Source organism: Dreissena polymorpha, chromosome 4, assembly GCF_020536995.1.
Source record: "Dreissena polymorpha isolate Duluth1 chromosome 4, UMN_Dpol_1.0, whole genome shotgun sequence".
Classification (NCBI taxonomy): Eukaryota; Metazoa; Mollusca; class Bivalvia; order Myida; family Dreissenidae; genus Dreissena; species Dreissena polymorpha.
The window spans coordinates 19,805,119-19,822,167 of NC_068358.1; the positions used below are offsets into that span (position 1 = coordinate 19,805,119).

General features: G+C 34.2%; 1 protein-coding gene across 7 annotated transcripts in view; it reads right to left on the bottom strand.

Moving 5' to 3' along the window:
* LOC127879960 (focal adhesion kinase 1-like) overlaps nucleotides 1–17,049 on the bottom strand; it is a 111,719-nt gene that overhangs the window by 67,005 nt on the left and 27,665 nt on the right. For 3 of the 7 annotated variants that reach the window (XM_052427104.1, XM_052427101.1, XM_052427099.1), the window contains exons 1-2: nucleotides 6,112–6,228; nucleotides 2,494–2,706 (exon numbers count right to left, since the gene is read on the bottom strand). In XM_052427104.1, coding sequence (XP_052283064.1) covers nucleotides 2,494–2,706; nucleotides 6,112–6,204 — 306 coding nt within the window. In that variant the 5' untranslated portion in view covers nucleotides 6,205–6,228. Of the gene's footprint in view, nucleotides 1–2,493; nucleotides 2,707–6,111; nucleotides 6,230–14,658; nucleotides 14,996–17,049 lie in introns of those variants that run through there. The other 4 variants (XM_052427103.1, XM_052427098.1, XM_052427100.1 and 1 more) reach the window with 3 other exon arrangements.

Here is a 17,049-nt window from a genome sequence, read left to right on the forward strand (position 1 = left end):
TGAAATTGGGAAACATTATAAATATGATTATAAGAACAGAATTAAAATTATTAAAGTATGTTTGACAGCATTTTTATATTATAAAGTACTAATTTAATGTGTTCTTACAATAAAGACAATGTTAAGTTAATATCCTTCCAAATTTATATTGAACTTGCAATAATCTATATAGATTCTTAAATATACCATTTAATCATAACCTATTAACAGTAAGAATTTAATTCAGTATTCTTTTAAATTAAATATCATATGGTGAAAACATTAACAAATATTTATAAAACAAAAACGCTTTAGTGGTCTTGCTATGTTAATGATGTATTATATGGAGTTAAAATAATTTATGTCATTTCTTTACCTTTCAACATCTTGCACTTAAATGCTAATTGCTATTTCAGTTAACTGTAAAGCGTGACAAACATAATAAAGCAGAATATGCATATGAATCTGATTTTACACAGATCCACTAACATATAAATCATATCATGTTTGTCTCTTTCCATTTCCGAACGATACTCATCTTAAATGCATTAACTTTGTGAGTAACGGTAGACTAACTCCAATTTCCCAACACTGATTTCCGTGATGCACATTCACTGTGAAGATTTGTAATAAATATTTGTTGTTTTTATCTCAAACGTTATATTTTGCGTTAATTGACACACGCATTGAATTATTCCGTAATAACCATATGATATCCGTTGTTAATTTGAATGTTATTTATCATTTTCGCCGCGCATCGCAAATTTCTCGTCTGCTTGCTGCCATCTTGGGCGTGTGTAAAAACAGGCGTTTACAATCGGGATACATCGACTATCGTCGGTATCCTCCGCAATATAGAGAGAGATGTGGATAGCAACGTAAAATCGTATTCGGCTAAATTCGCGAAAAATACGTAAGTCAGTTGTTGTTCGGCGACGACTCGGCAACTCGATCGGAACTCGTTCAAAATTATTGCTTAATTACATTGTAATCTTATTGGCTTTATTGGGAAAATTTTGTCTTTTTTTGGGAAATTATAATCAAATTTTTGGGAAAAAACGTCATTTTTTGCAATTGGGAAGCAGCCGAATATCGGCTGTAATTTCTGGCAAAAAAAATCACTGTGTTCTGTGGCGTCTCATCTGGATCCAAACTGTTTGCAAAGGCCTTCAAAATTCGGTTCCCGCACTGAAAGGGTTAAATATATGGTACTTCTACAAAGCAGGAAACGATCTGAATACGTCTCAGACATGTTCCTGTAAAAATCTGTGGTTGTGTATTTTTGAAGAAATCATAAAATAAACAAATATCAATTTTGTCTTTTGAGTACGTAATATGTTTGTGTATGGTGTCCTAAATTTCTTGACAATGAATACAAAATAATCAAACTTTAGCGCAATAACTGTACTTGGACAAAGTTTATTATTATTCAGGGGACACAACATCATAATGCTTGAGGAAATTTGGAAGATTTTTAAACTTGAGCAAAAATGTTCATGGAGTTTGTGGTAACATAACAATGTCAAAATATTATATTGAGTTGCTAGCACTGATCTGTAACCAGCTTATTTCAGAACAGGCTACATGAAACTGTATTTTGATATGTAAGGATTTATGGATAGTTGTCACACTCTCCAGATTATGTTTCTGCTCTATAATTTTTGATGCCTAAGGTGAGGTCATTATTAATAAACATCATCATTCCTGACGGCCAGAAGATATGTTACATATAACTCTTAGGCTAGTATTCCATCTATCCGCATCCGTATCCGCATCTGTATCAGCAAAATCATAATACGGGCGCTATATTCCATTTATACGCATATGTCGAATGTATCTTTCTTTTTTATATGGATAAAACTGAAAATTATAATAGAGAGATAATTATTATGAAGGACAAGCGTGAATTTAAATAGATATACGGTACAAATCATCATTCTCTCTGTAAAAGAATACAAATGGTAAATACCTGAAACATCTTCTTTTAGTGCCTTGGCTATTCTTTTCCAAACATTTGGAGTGAAATCAGAGTCCCGATATGCAGAACTGCGCTTGTTGTATAATTACGGGTAATTTTTCACGAATTCAATTAGTTTTTCAGTTGATTTTTGAGATGACAGCTTCCCCTCATCGTGCTAAATGTCGTCCGTATCTTGTCCGCATTAGAATGCTCACTTGAGCGTTCTTTTGCAGACGCCTATTGCGCGTGCAGATATGCGGATGCGGATGAATGGAATAAGCGCATTGCATTTCAACTTCTATTTTTTTGCGGATGCGGATATGCGGATGCGGATACGGACAGATGGAATACTAGCCTAATGCTCCTTAGTGAAAGGTGAAGGTCACAATTCAAGCTTAAAGATTGCGATTTTCATTATTGCTCTGTTTCTTTTTAACAGCCGTTTTTCTGTCAAGCATAGGCTTCGGTTGTATTTGTCACTTCATGTGAAAAGTCTATCTCTGTATTGTAATAGACTACAAATGTTATGGACAAATAAGTAATTGTATATATACCTTAATATCTGTGGCATCACCATATTTCACCATGTTGAAACCCCCATTGGGAAGATGCACTTTCAAAATGGACCGATCCATAAGGAATTCCTCCACCTTGGAGTCGAAGGTCAGGTGACTTTCTAGGTCAAGGTCACTGTCGATGACAAAGTCAGCGCAGGTTTCACACTCACCATCTTGAATGAGACGCCAGAGTTTGCTCCATCTGGCAATCTGGAAGTAAACTAAGAGAATTCAGAGCCAAGCTGCTACATCTGTTCTTCATTTCTATATGAGATACAGGGGTTGAACATTCACATTGTGATACAGACAATGACACAAGTGAGATATCACAGGGGCTTTTCTATGTGATTCATCTGATAATAACTGCATGGGAAATTGTGTATAGGATTGCAAATTTATATGACATGCAAGCTGCAAAATAAGAGTAATGATCTAGTATGTTTTTTATGAAGTTCTGCAATAGAGGGGTATAGAGATGGTAGATAACACATGGCATTAATTATTATCAGGTTTAAATTTTTAAAAAAAGTTTGTTACATTAATAAATCACTTGTCTTATAATATTAAACGGATTCCTTGAAATTCTATAGTTTAATTGGTACCTAAACTAAGCATTTTCCTTTAGAAATAATTGCATGATAAAAGTTCTGCCAGGTCTATTCTTGGATAATGCTAGCATTTCTGCGATTGAGAAGAAAAACTAGAATACCTTTTACATTTTTTGGAGGGTAAAATTCATGTAATAAACATTAAATTCTGTTAAAACCATTATAGATACACAATTGGCAGTATACAAATAATCTAGTTACTAAGCAAAGTTATTTATATACTTACAATTTTGTTCAAGTAAACTTCATTATGCAAGATTGATAAATGTCAAAAGATAAGGCCCTGCTTTACTGCAGACAATCATGTATATCTTTTTTTAGTAAATAAAGCATTTTGTTTTCTTATACATAAACAGAACCATTGACAGACCAAGGAGATAATCACTTCATTATATATATAGCTTCCTGCATAAATATATGACAGGGATAATACGAGCAAATGTGTACAGTAAAAAACGACAGTAGAAAAGGCAAAAAGTCTAGCGTTAAAAAAGTTTGGAGCACATATAAGTAATAATAGACTTGCCATAAGGAGTGTTTTCATATAAATGTAGAAAATTGTAAATACTAAAGGATTATTAGCACCCTACAATGTTATTTTTGGGAACACTTACACTAACTACCACTAGGTACAGTCTTTTCCCTAATTAATGGTTCAATTTCTTACTAGACAGGTAAAACACCTTACCTGGAAGCAAAACAACCAAAGCTGAGTCATTACCCCTCTCAAAATACAAACATTACAATTAGTTCCATACATATTGGCAAACAAACTGATAATCACAAGCAATGTTTATTCTGGAAAGCCCAGAGAATATCCAGTACATTTAACAAACATGTGAAATAACAACCCTAAGAACACATATAGCTGGAACACAGGACAAAAGCACCGCATTTGTAGGAAGAAAGCAAGTCATATGCAATGCAGCTCCATGTTTCCAATATTAACCCATTTATGACTAGCGTCTAGAATAAAGGCCTTGGCAAACAGCGTAGACCCAGATGAGACGCCGCATGATGCGGCGTCTCATCTGGGTCTGCACTGTTTGCTAAAAGGAATTTCTGTAAGAAATATTCTAAATATAGAAATAATTATACTAGACATCCCTAATTTTGGAAATAAATTGATCCAATTTAGAAGGAATTGGGACAGTCCACTAGGCATAAATTGGTTAAACAATGGTTGGGCTCCAAGTTGTTGGCCTTGCAAGTGACATTGCCACTCCTGTGTGACAGGAAGCTGAACTGCTAGTGGATGTTAGCAGTTAAAGTGACAACAACAGGCTGAACACGTTCTTAGTTCCAGGGACTACATCAGAACCGGTAATGTCTGGCATGCACTAATCTCGTGGAAATCAACCCAGTCTTAGTATTACTTACTGTTATTAAAGGGATCTTTTCACGCTTTGGTAAATTGACAAAATTGAAAAAAGTTGTTTCAGATTCGCAAATTTTCGTTTTAGTTATGATAATTGTGAGGAAACAGTAATACTGAACATTTACCATGGTCTAATATAGCCTTTATATGCATCTTTTGACGATTTTAAAACCTAAAAATTATAAAGCGTTGCAACGCGAAACGATTGAATAATTTGGAGAGTTCTGTTTTTGTCGTTAAATTTTGTGAAACTACGAAGATTGCTTATATAAGGTATAAAATACGTCAAGTACGTGTACTCGGCGGAATAGCTCAGTAGGCTAGAGCGTTTTTACTTCAGGACTCTGGCAGGACTCCAGGGGTCACTGGTTCGAAGCCTGTTTTGGGCAATGTTCTTTTCCTTTTTTTAATTTTATTCTTGATTTTTTACTGGAGCTTTTACGATCCAATGTTTACATTTATCGATATAAAGCATTTAATGAATAAGTTAAAAAATGCCAAAATCTGTGAAAAGGCCCCTTTAACAGAATGATTGTATTAACAACATTGCATTTCCTGAACATGATATCAAACCATGAATAGGAACAAGAAATATGCAATTAAACATTAATTACCTTATAATGGTTTCACTAATTAAATTGTATAAGTTAAATGAAATGCAAAATGGCCAAGTTTACACAGATACTAACACATTTACTCCTATTTGTTCTAGCACCTTACATTTTATTTCTGTGTTGTAAGAATATAATTATCTGCACAGAAAAGTGGGGATTTTCCAATAGTGTATATGTCTTTAATACATGAACAAGTTTCCTATTGTACAAAAGAAAATTGCATGCAAACCTTAACCATTATTGTACAAGTGCAAAAGTACATTTGTGATAATGAGCATGTCATGCTCTCCATAAAACTTTTAGTTGCCAGTTATATTTTCAAAGTAGCCAGAGACTAAGAACTAAAACAGGCCGTTATGTGCTGTTTTTTATAATATTTTGGGGAAAAGTAGCCAGAGCTAAAAGTGTAAGTAACTGGTGTAATTGCTGGCTGTCCAGTGCTTCCGGAGAACACTGAGCATGTTGAGATGGAAGTGAATCCAGCCAGACCAGCCTTGATTTAAGCTGATAAAAGTAAACAAAGTACAGGTGTCTTGGCACAACATTATGCTCCACATTGCTGTGCATCTTCGCCAACATCTACTGGTCCACAACATCCCTGGGATCACATCATTGTCAAACACAGTTACCAGTGGCTGTGAAGGTGTTGGCAACAAGCTTGAAGCATGGATCACACAATGTAGCCCGTATCCAATTTTGCCAGCAGATGATGACTTCCCGGGCTGTTTTAAGATGATTAAAACTCACTTGAACCCAAAATGAGAACAGAAAACCACAGAAAGACTATAACCAATTGTAATTTAAGAGAATATAATGAACTGTTTTAAGTATGTGGAATTCGGAAAGCACATTGTATAGATTTCTTGTATAACCTTTGAATTATAACTCTTTCACAGCAATACATCATTTATAAGATTGGGTATAGATTTCTTGTACAACCCTTGAATTATAACTCTATTGCAGCAATACATCATTTATAAGATTGTAACAATATAAAGTAAAAAACCTAGCCTACCTTAAGTTTCTTTTTCCAAGATGCCATTTTAGAACCAACATGCAACACTATACAGGAAATTGTACAAATGTGAAAATGTGCCTGAAAGTTCATGACACTGACAACAGGACATAAGTGAAAGCTTGAACAACAGGAAGAAGAACATAATTGTGCCAGCAATATGCTACATACATGGACAAAGTAGTTATGTGCCTTAACAATTTTTTATATGATATAAAAATCTTGTCAAATATTTGTCCTGACATATAGAAGTGCTATCTTGCAATGTACAGGTAGGATTTAACATCCTTAATAAAGAGTTTTCAAGTAATGTTTGAACACTGGTATAACATTTTTGCAAATAAATAATAAACAACAATCTGACAAGACTGGTTGATGGTAGTTTCAATATATTTCTTCTTAACTAATTTACCCACATCATTTGCAATTGGTTCTTATAAGGTCATATGGGGCCAGCGTAGCTCCAAACCAGCCTTCACATTTACACGGTCTGGTACAGGCTACCCTGTACGCTAAGGCCTCAAAACCTTGCATGACATACAGTACAGCCAAAGCGGCACAAACATAATCCGCGGCTACGCCACTGCCAGATTATTAGTCCGCGGCGGCCGAATCGTGTGTTCACGCGGCGTATCGCCGTGGCACTCGGCATCGATCCGCGCAACGACGCCGAGTCTGTATTAACCTTGCGTACTTTCGCGGAGTAAATCCGCCGCATACGTACGCGGCGGATCGAGTGAAAAGGATATCCACCTACATGTACATACATGTATGTGTAGCGTAGAATTAATTACGCGCAACTGTTTATGTTTCGTTCGATTATCATTATTAAATTTGTAATCCGAAACACACTTCCGAATTTTAATGCTAACGCGTCCTTTGGCAAATTCTAGCGTCAAATAAACAGTGCTAAAATATCCTTTGTTTCATAAAAAGCGCGCGAAAATTATGCAGACATGTAGAACGTCGTTTGGAAAGTTTGGGTGTATTTTGTGTTGTATAAATACATGAACATCACGTCAGGCGTAAATCGTGTGTTCAGTGGAGAAAAAAACGCCCTGATTAGACGTTATTTCATTATCTCTATAAATAGTAACAAATGCCAAAATGTATTTGATACTTAAGGAAATATCGAGAATGTTTGTGTATCGTAAATATTTACCAGCATTTGCTTTAACACTGGAATATACGGGATTATCGGGTAATAAGTAGCGATATTAACTGTATAATATGAACAAAATAAAACGTGTTTATATACGCATATTCAAACAATAGTTATAATAAGCTGATAATTAACAAAACTACAAATACGTCGTCACCGTCTTGATTATTGATGTGGCTTCAAACTGCTAATTTTCTCAGCTAAAATATAATAGCGGAATCAACATGCAATTAATTTATAAATCCACCATATGCTGGAGCCTTGACCACTTGTATGTGCGAAAACATAATTACGTGACCTTGTTTATGTGTGAAATACATACGCTACGGGCGGGAAACAAACTTAATAATTGGCCAGACACATTAACTATGCTTACATGTATATGCTAATACATCCTCGCACAATAAATTTATTATGATTTTAATTATTATTATAATTGTTCTTTCAAAATTTGTTAACTACATGTAACTAATAATTAAAAAAAAAATTATTTCATGATCGCATCGACTCGGCATCATGTCGCGGACCGCGGCATGCCTCGGCGGACAGATGCGAAGTTTCGCGGCGAAATGCGACTTGCCGCCGCATACTGACGCGGCTTCAACGACTGACGCGGCATCGACTCGTTTCGCCTTGCCGCCGCGGATCGCGAAATACGTTTGTTCCGCTTTGGCTGTACTGTAATAGAGGACAGTGTAGCTCCTGACCAAACTGCACGATTGCAGTTTGATTAAAAATAAGAATTTAGCATGTGAATTAGACAATAATATACTTTAAAGTTGACCCAGACGTATATATTTGGCTAAAAAAGCACACACTTCCTAATATGAGGCTCTTAATTACTTCTCATTAGGTAACCATCAATTTTCAAATATAAACAAGATATGTGTTTGTCAGAAACACTATGTCCACTTCTGCGCCACTTTGAAGCTATATATTTGACCTTTGAGCTTGAAGGATGACCTTGACCTTGACCTTTCACCACTCAAAATGTGCGTCTCCATGAGATATACATGCATGCCAAATATGAAGTTGCTATCTTCAATATTGCAAAAGTTATGGCAAAATGTTAAAGTTGGAGCAAACAAACACACAAACCAACCAACCAACAGACAGGGTAAAAACAATATGTCCCCCACTATAGTGGTGGGGGGACATAAAAATGTATCATATACCATACATTAATAATACATACCCAACAATACACCGGCCAATTGGTGGTTCATTGCATTCTTATAATATTGCATACGAAACAAGACCAGGTTTTAAAGTCTTAAAAATATCCAACATCCATTTTACATCTGCTTTAATCCTTGACTAACCTGAATATTTTCTATTCATAAATTGCATACAAAATGAGCTGGGCACACTAATGTTTACAATGTCAGCACATACGTGCCACATGTACAGGTGTGTATGTAACCCTAATGTTATTCAGCAAGGTTCATGTCACAGCCAGGTAAATTTCGTAAGATGAAAAAAAGCCCTAAGCAGCCTCAACAAATGAAAACAGTCATACACAGAAATTGAGCATGATTTATAATAAATTTTATCTGATTCAAATATGTTTAAAACACTTTCCCACTCAACCCTAGATATGCAGATTGTATTTTTTATGTACTTATCATCAACCATTTGATGTCATTAAACAATGTTAGAAACATGATTTTTGAAAAAAAAGAACACAATTTTAACAACCCATATCATATAGATAATTGTTATAATTGTTTTCATGTGTTCATACTGTTCCCTATATAAATGAACTTGTTTCACCATAAATGCAATTTAGTCATACCATTATAATGAAATGTGGGTGAATGTTGTTTTCATAATGTAGTTACATCAGCAATAACATCATTATTGTCTTAGTTTGTTTTCGTTCCAAATGTGTGTGTCATGCTTAACTCAAACGTTCAGATGGTGCACTGTATTTGTATTCTGAAGGCAATTAACAGTATGCAAGATGCCGGCTACAATCAAAGGGAGGGAACTGTTGAATGTTTAAACAGCTACATAAAGAGAAGTCCTCAATGATTCAGTCACACAAAAATGTTGATCATATGTTGGTTCTGAAACTATACCTAAATGACTTTGGAAATGCACAGAAATGTTTATCTTTTTTTTAATAAAGAAGAGCAATTTATTATGAATACCATACATGTGCAAAAAGCATAATCAAGCAGTGTTATGATAAGATTATTGTTATGGTTCAGTCTATGATTATGGTCCAGAATTTGTATACCGTAATTACTCTATGTTTTCGGACACTCTAAGTTTTCGAACACCCCCTTTTTTAGCAAAAATATTTATTTTTCGTGACTCTTTATTTTCGGACACACAAGTTTTCGTCCGTTATTTATGCCTCTAAGTTTTCGGACAGTATATTTTACAGCCCTTTTTTTATCAAATTTCGAACCTGTTTTCGACATCTAATGACAGTTCAATCATGGGGTTTTACAACCAGATTAACATCATAAAACATTGCGGGTGCATGCCTGAGGGCAATGGACCATTATATTTGCGTTATTGGGTAAATATCCTTGTAAACCGGTATTAAACAATGGTTTCGCCCGATCTCATAAGCGTTATGACAATTACCAGGGGTAGTGCCAATTAACAGTTCAATTATCTACCGCAATGGTACTACCCCTTCTCAGTAAAATAACTGTGACAAATACTAAATGTTTCAAATTGTGATGCACCCTATTACAAGTTAAACGAACAATGGAAGGTGTTACACAACAACTATCGGAAATGAACAAACAAAGAATTCATAGTTTGCTTTTTTTATTGCGTTAATTACAGGTTCATACAAGCGTGTATCGGTACATCACATGCTCATTTTTGAACTCGTTGGTCAGAGTACAATATTGAAGTAACTTTCTGTCAAATAAATTAAGCATTTACAATTATTTAAAATGCAGTGCAAACATGTATAACTGTATTTTATACTATACGGCAAGGTATTTTACAAGCGCGTGCTATAACCGGTAGTCATTGATACAATTGACGCTATTTTCGGACACTTCCATTTTCGACTCTAAGTTTTCAGACACCTGTATTTTGTTAATATTTTTTGTATCTAAGTTTTCGGACACGAAACAAAATAATTATTTTTAAGTGTCCGAAAACATAGAGTAATTATGGTAATCAGTTTACAATATTGTCCAGAATTATTGTACTCTCAGTCTACAGTATGGTCCAGCATTGTCCTTATCAGCCTATAATGTGATTCAACATAATGGTAGTCAGCATTAAGTATCCTTGAACTAATTTAACATAATTGTTATGCAATTCAGTTAACCCTTTCAGTGCGGGAACCGAATTTTAAAGGCCTTTGCAAACAGTTCTGTGGCGTCTCATCTGGATCCAAACTGTTTGCTATTCTGATAGTATTCTTTGAAATAAAATGAAGAAAATGCTTATTTTACAAATTCAGCAGACGACATTTTAGCAGACGACAAATTTCCCAGCATGCAAAGGGTTAAGAGTATTGTCTAAGCATAATCCCAGTCTGTGACAGACATGGTATGGATAGCCAGTTTAAGGCATTGTTTAACAAATCCAAGACACAAACATTATTATAATTAATAAAAGACATTATCTAGCATCATCTTAGTCAGTTACATGTATGATAAGGCATTATCTTAATTAGCTTAGAACAATTTCCAGCATTAAGACTGTTTATGTTAACAGATCAAAGTAATAAACATACAGTCAAGATTTGCCCATGTTAAAGTAAACAAGTTCATAATGTTACACATGACATATGCAATTAGACTCAGAAATCAGTGTATCCCAGAAAATGCAGCCAAGGTTTTTATCATCAGTAAATTAGCACTGCTAATCAATAAGCCCTTTGTGTTCTATCTATTGACCAGTTTGTTGCCACAAGCGGGCCCTTGCAAAGATTGGTCAAGGTGATAAGGGGCTATTAGGGATTCCCTTGGGGCCTCCAATGATGCTATTACTTCCCCACTGTCTGGCAAGGTGCCGCCTTTCAACATGCCATTCTGTGTCCCATAGGTCAGGCATATTTTTGTCATGTTAAATTGCAGCAATGCAGTAAGGCACTTACTACCAATCAAATGATAGGAAAAGCTATGTAGCTATGATGCCAATTTGAAACTAATGCCCACTGATGTATTAGGTCAAGTGTGAACCTACTGTACCTGGGTTGAGGCTTTGGGAAACATAAGTATTGCACTCCTGCCAAAGGTAACCTCGAACTCCAACTTGTTGCATTAGAGATGTCTAGGTACCGTATTTCCTCGATTATAAGACGGGTTTTTTTCCCGATTTTTTAAGGCCTAAAGTGGGGGGGTCGTCTTATAAGCGCAGTCTACGAAAAAAAATAAGTTTCTTTACCAATTTTTGTGAAGTGATAACCGTATTTCTGATGAAGAAAAGAAACTACTTTCGTTTAGATACGTGATTTGCCGCTTACATCCTTATTTTATGATATATTATAAATGATATGTCTGTTTGGAATACTCGCGAGTTTAAAATCGAATAAAAATTAAACATAAAAATTTATTAAAGCAAATGTGTACAAATACTGTTGTTATTATTCTATTATTTTCTATTTGCAGCAAAATATTTACTGCGGATCGTTGCTACTGTGGCGGTGAAGAATCAGCGTTAGATCGCTTATGTCATTTTGAATAAATCGGTTGGAAACAATTAACGTTTCTTAAATTTATATAAATATATCGTCTATCTATTTCATTATAATAAATAATGTTTTGCATATTTTGTTCTATTTTCAGGGAATGCAGGGTAAATGTACGTCATGCTTTATTATCTGTATCTTTATTTTTCTAAATAAAACACCTATTTGTTTCCAATTAAACTGCAATTGTTGTGCAAACACTATTGTCATAGATGACAGTTTGTTTATTGCCGACTGACTATCAACATGTGCAACCGTTATCTAGCCGTTAATTGGCAGTTTTATTGATACAATTCGAGATAGTATTGACCCCTAACAGACCCCCTACAGATAGCTTGGTGCTACAAACAGCTAGCAACTAATTGTCAGACAATACTCTTGTTTATTAAGCCGTTAATTGGGTGTTTAATGGACACAGATGGCATTATACATGTACCTCCAACACTAATCAAGTTTAAATGACATACCTGGTATTTGATTGTCCAATCTGATGCATACATTAATTATTGAGAAATATGATTGGTTTCAAACATACAGACAGCAATCAAACAATCAGAGATATAACGCGCCTATAATCATAATCGTCATTAATTTCCCAAGTATTTCATTGTATTCTATTGATAATAACGTTAAAAGAAGATGTCCACGAAGAGGAAGAGAGCGTCGTATGACATCAGCTTTAAGCTTAAGGTTGTCCAGTTTGCGAAGTCGAACGTCAACATGACGTGAATCAGGGAACGAATCCGATAACGAGCTTACTTGGTGTATTGTACTTACTTACAAAATGGCCGACCAACAAATTTTGACTATTGAAATTTTACCGATTTTCGTCTTTAAAAAATTGCCCCGTCTTATAAGCGAGTCTACGCAAAATACAGCCAATCTGGACCTAAAGTTGGGGTCTCGTCTTATAGTCAATCCGTCTTATAATCGAGGAAATACGGTACTTGCATAGGGCAAAACTAATACATATCTACAGTAGTGAGGAACAAAATAATACAATCAGAGAGAAAAGTATATTGTTACTTAAACTTTATCTGCTCCTTCACTATATACAACTTATAAAAAATAAGTCTTGTACTATTTTATGAAGGTTTGTAAATGTTGTATTCTATTCTAAATCTATAGCTTCAGTCAAAATATTTCAAGGATGTATCCTTGCTTCTTAAAAGTGCCTGTGTTTATATAATTTGGTCAATACAACTAACAAACAAATGAAAATATAATATGATTTATCTCAAGTGTTTTGGTTCAGTTTCAAACAAATCAAATTCTCTGTATTTAAACTATCTAAATTGCCTTTAAAGATTTAATCACATATATCATGCTATTTACCTTTTCTTTTATAAGGAGTATATATCCCCAACATCAAAACCAAAACTATTTATTTGTTAGTATACCTTTTCTTACTCTTACTCTGTTACGCTGTACAACGCAAGTAAAGCGCATGGTGTGGAACTGTTGTAACTGGTGAATACATATCTAGAAACTACATCAGTTCTGCGCCCATTTCTCGGTGAACGAAAAGGGAGCATTGAACTGAACAGATCATCAGTTCTGACAGTTCATCATGGCAGATGAGTCAAACAGTGTAAACAGACCTCACCACATCATACCTAGTGGTCAATCACTTACATATCAGACAACAAACACCTGTGGTAGACACTTGTAATTGCTGAAAACCTATAACTGTGGATGTTAACCATTAGTTTGTTTGTTAAACAATATCATACAGAATGATATTGTCATGGGGCTATTAAATTGTAGCGGGCTATTAAATTGTAGCAGGCAATTACAATGTAACAAATTAAACACCCAATTATTTCTGCTCAATTGTATCTAAAGACTGAGGATTGTTCATCTATTTAGACATTTAAACTCAGTTTTTTTTTCTTTAATATGAGCTTCAGCTCTAATTAATTCACTAAAATTCATAGCTAGATTTCGTTTGAAAAAACACAATAAAACATACTTTTGGATATTTTTAATTAACTTTACAAAACTCATATACAAACACCATATTTTTTAGTTGTTATTGAAAAAATCTTTGTTACCCTTTAAGGCTACTGCCCTGGAAAATCGGACTTGATGCCTTAAAAGACCTAAATGATGTTGCACCTGGTAACTGTGACAGCTTGCATGGGATGGACAAAGACATTGAACGTTTTAGTCCTAGCGGTACAGCTTGCTATTGACAACTCAATAAATTATGCAGGGTTATCTGTAACCATACTATGATATCCTCCTTCATTCAGCCATAATGTAATTACGATAAACACTGAAACAGAATTTAATGATGCTATTCAAAAGTCTTAAATCTATGTATGAAGTGAATATTTCATTATAATTGTAGCTTTTATATCATTAATTATTTCAGTCCCTGTCTTTCAATGTGCACATTTTAATGTGTAAATATGCAATCATATAATTATTATTATAGTATTTATATGTTTCATGATTATTTTTTAATATAATTTCTTTTCCGTCTAGATTTGTGTTAGCAATGATAAATCTTCATAAGTCTTCACTGCAGTAACATGAACATATAAATCAATAAAAATAATCTGATACACATAAACGATAAAGTGAACTTTTCATCTACGAAAAGTGCTAAAATTGTATATCCTTAACATATTAACTACAACAATATAATATAAAATTAACAATTGAAGATGGTAACACAATGAATACTCTGCCCATCTGTTTAACCTACCATGGAAAACTGGTCCTTGTTTGGATGCACGGCTAAAACCATTCCCTGATACATGTTGTCCTTTAGTTAATGTCACCAATTATTTAATATTCCACAAATTAATCCTTTCAATTATAAAATTTCCTTTCAATGTTTATTTCCAGTGTTATTTAAATTTATTCCTGACTCATCAACATTTTTTTCACACAAGGTACAAAGCACCATTTATCCATCACAACTTTGAAATTCCATGTCATGTGTATCAGTGTTAATTTCACATGTGAACAAAACTCACTTGTTTGGTATCTCAATTAATTCCTTTCACACATCAGTCATAGTAGCTTTCTCAGCAATGATGGCAAAACAAACCCGCCCCTACATTAGCAATAGCTTCAGAGTCATCAAATATTGAAGGGGAAAGCACTTGATGCCAGAAGCTTGGCATGCAGCAATGAGAAAATACAACAATTGTTAGAGCATTACTCTGGAGATTCTCCATTGATTGAATCAATAACAGCCATTGTTAGAATCATCTAGGAGTATTGGGAAAACAGCTGGTTGGATCCCACCCACCTTTGGCCAATACTAACACAGCAGACTTCCAAGTCAACAACCATTGCACAGAGAATACATACTAGACAAACTGTTGTGCAATTATGCTGACAAGGGTTTATAAGAAACTAATCAATATTGCAAAATTAATAGAAGTCATTGAGTTAACTTGCCAAACATCGTTTTAGGGTCCTGTGACAATTATAACAAGAGAGTACCAAGCAATATGGTCCCCTACCGGTGAAACTCCACCATTGTCAGAATTATTAATTATTAATTAAAAATAATATTTGTTGCCATAGCAACCAGAATTCTTGATGTAGGAACAAAATGAAATGACGTGCATAATCTCCATATTGCTATCTATCCATTTCTTAAGTTTCATGAAAAAATATTAAGAAAGTTTAAAGTTATCACAGGATCCAGAAAAGTGTGACTGACAGACAGACTGACTGACTGACTGACTGACTGACTGACTGACACACAGAGCGCAAACCGTAAGTCCCCTCTGCAGGTTTCACCACTAGGGGACAATAAGCATTCAACAATAAATAGCACATTGTCTTACAATTTAGGTCTGATCAATGAGTGATGTTGCAAATTACACTTTACCATGATATCTGTAAGTTTATAATAGTTAAAATGTGCGACACTTTTTTTTAAACAAATTCATTCAGTTATTTCATTTTCAGCATTAGGAAAAAAGAACAAATTAATAGACTATTATTTTTATTAACTATTTGTATGGTCCACATCTTTAATATTTCTAAAATTGTAAACACATTTTTAAAAAGTCCTTTATGAATTACACATTCACGCAGAATACATTTTTTACAGTGGATTTCAGCCTGTAACACGATCTATAAGGCATGTTAGATCATAGTGTTCCCTGTGTGAGTGTGTTAATCCACTTATCTGCCATAAGCATAATCGTTTTTACAAGCTTCAAAACTAAACCCAATTATAAACATCAAGCATTTGGCACCAGTGAATAAATCCTGATTATTCCACATTGACACACCTGCTAGAAACTGCAGGCCAAATGAGCCAACTAAACAAAACGTGATGAACATGACTTAAAGGGATCTCTTCACGCTTTGGTAAATTGACAAAATTGAAAAAAGTTGTTTCAGATTCGCAAATTTTCGTTTTAGTTATAATATTTGTGAGGAAACAGTAATACTGAACATTTACCATGGTCTAATATAGCCATTATATGCATCTTTTGACGATTTTAAAACCTAAAAATTATAAAGCGTTGCAACGCGAAACGATTGAATAATTTGGAGAGTTCTGTTTTTGTCGTTAAATTTGGTGAAACTACGAAGATTGCTTATATAAGGTATAAAATACGTCAAGTAAGTGTACTCGGCGGAATAGCTCAGTAGGCTAAAGCGTTTTTACTTCAGGACTCTGGCAGGACTCCAGGGGTCACTGGTTCGAAACCTGGTCCGGACAATGTTGTTTTCCTTTTTTAAATTTTATTCTTAATTTTTTACTGGAGCTTTTACGATCCAATGTTTACATTTATCGATATAAAGCATTTAATGAATAAGTTAAAAAATGCCAAAATCTGTGAAAAGGCACCTTTAATGACTCAAAATAATGCAGATGGTTCTGAACTAATAATTCTTGACATAACTTAATGTTTTTTCATATTATTCACTTTCTTCTTATCATAGTGTATAATAATAATATGTTGTTTAATATTTCCTATCATTTATTTATATTGTATGCTAATACAAACTATATAAAGCACAAATAAAATGTAGTCCTCTTCATGAAAATTATTACATTTAGATTTGTTCATAGTAAGTATTTGTGTCAAGATCTTAAATGTTAATACAATAATAACAAGAG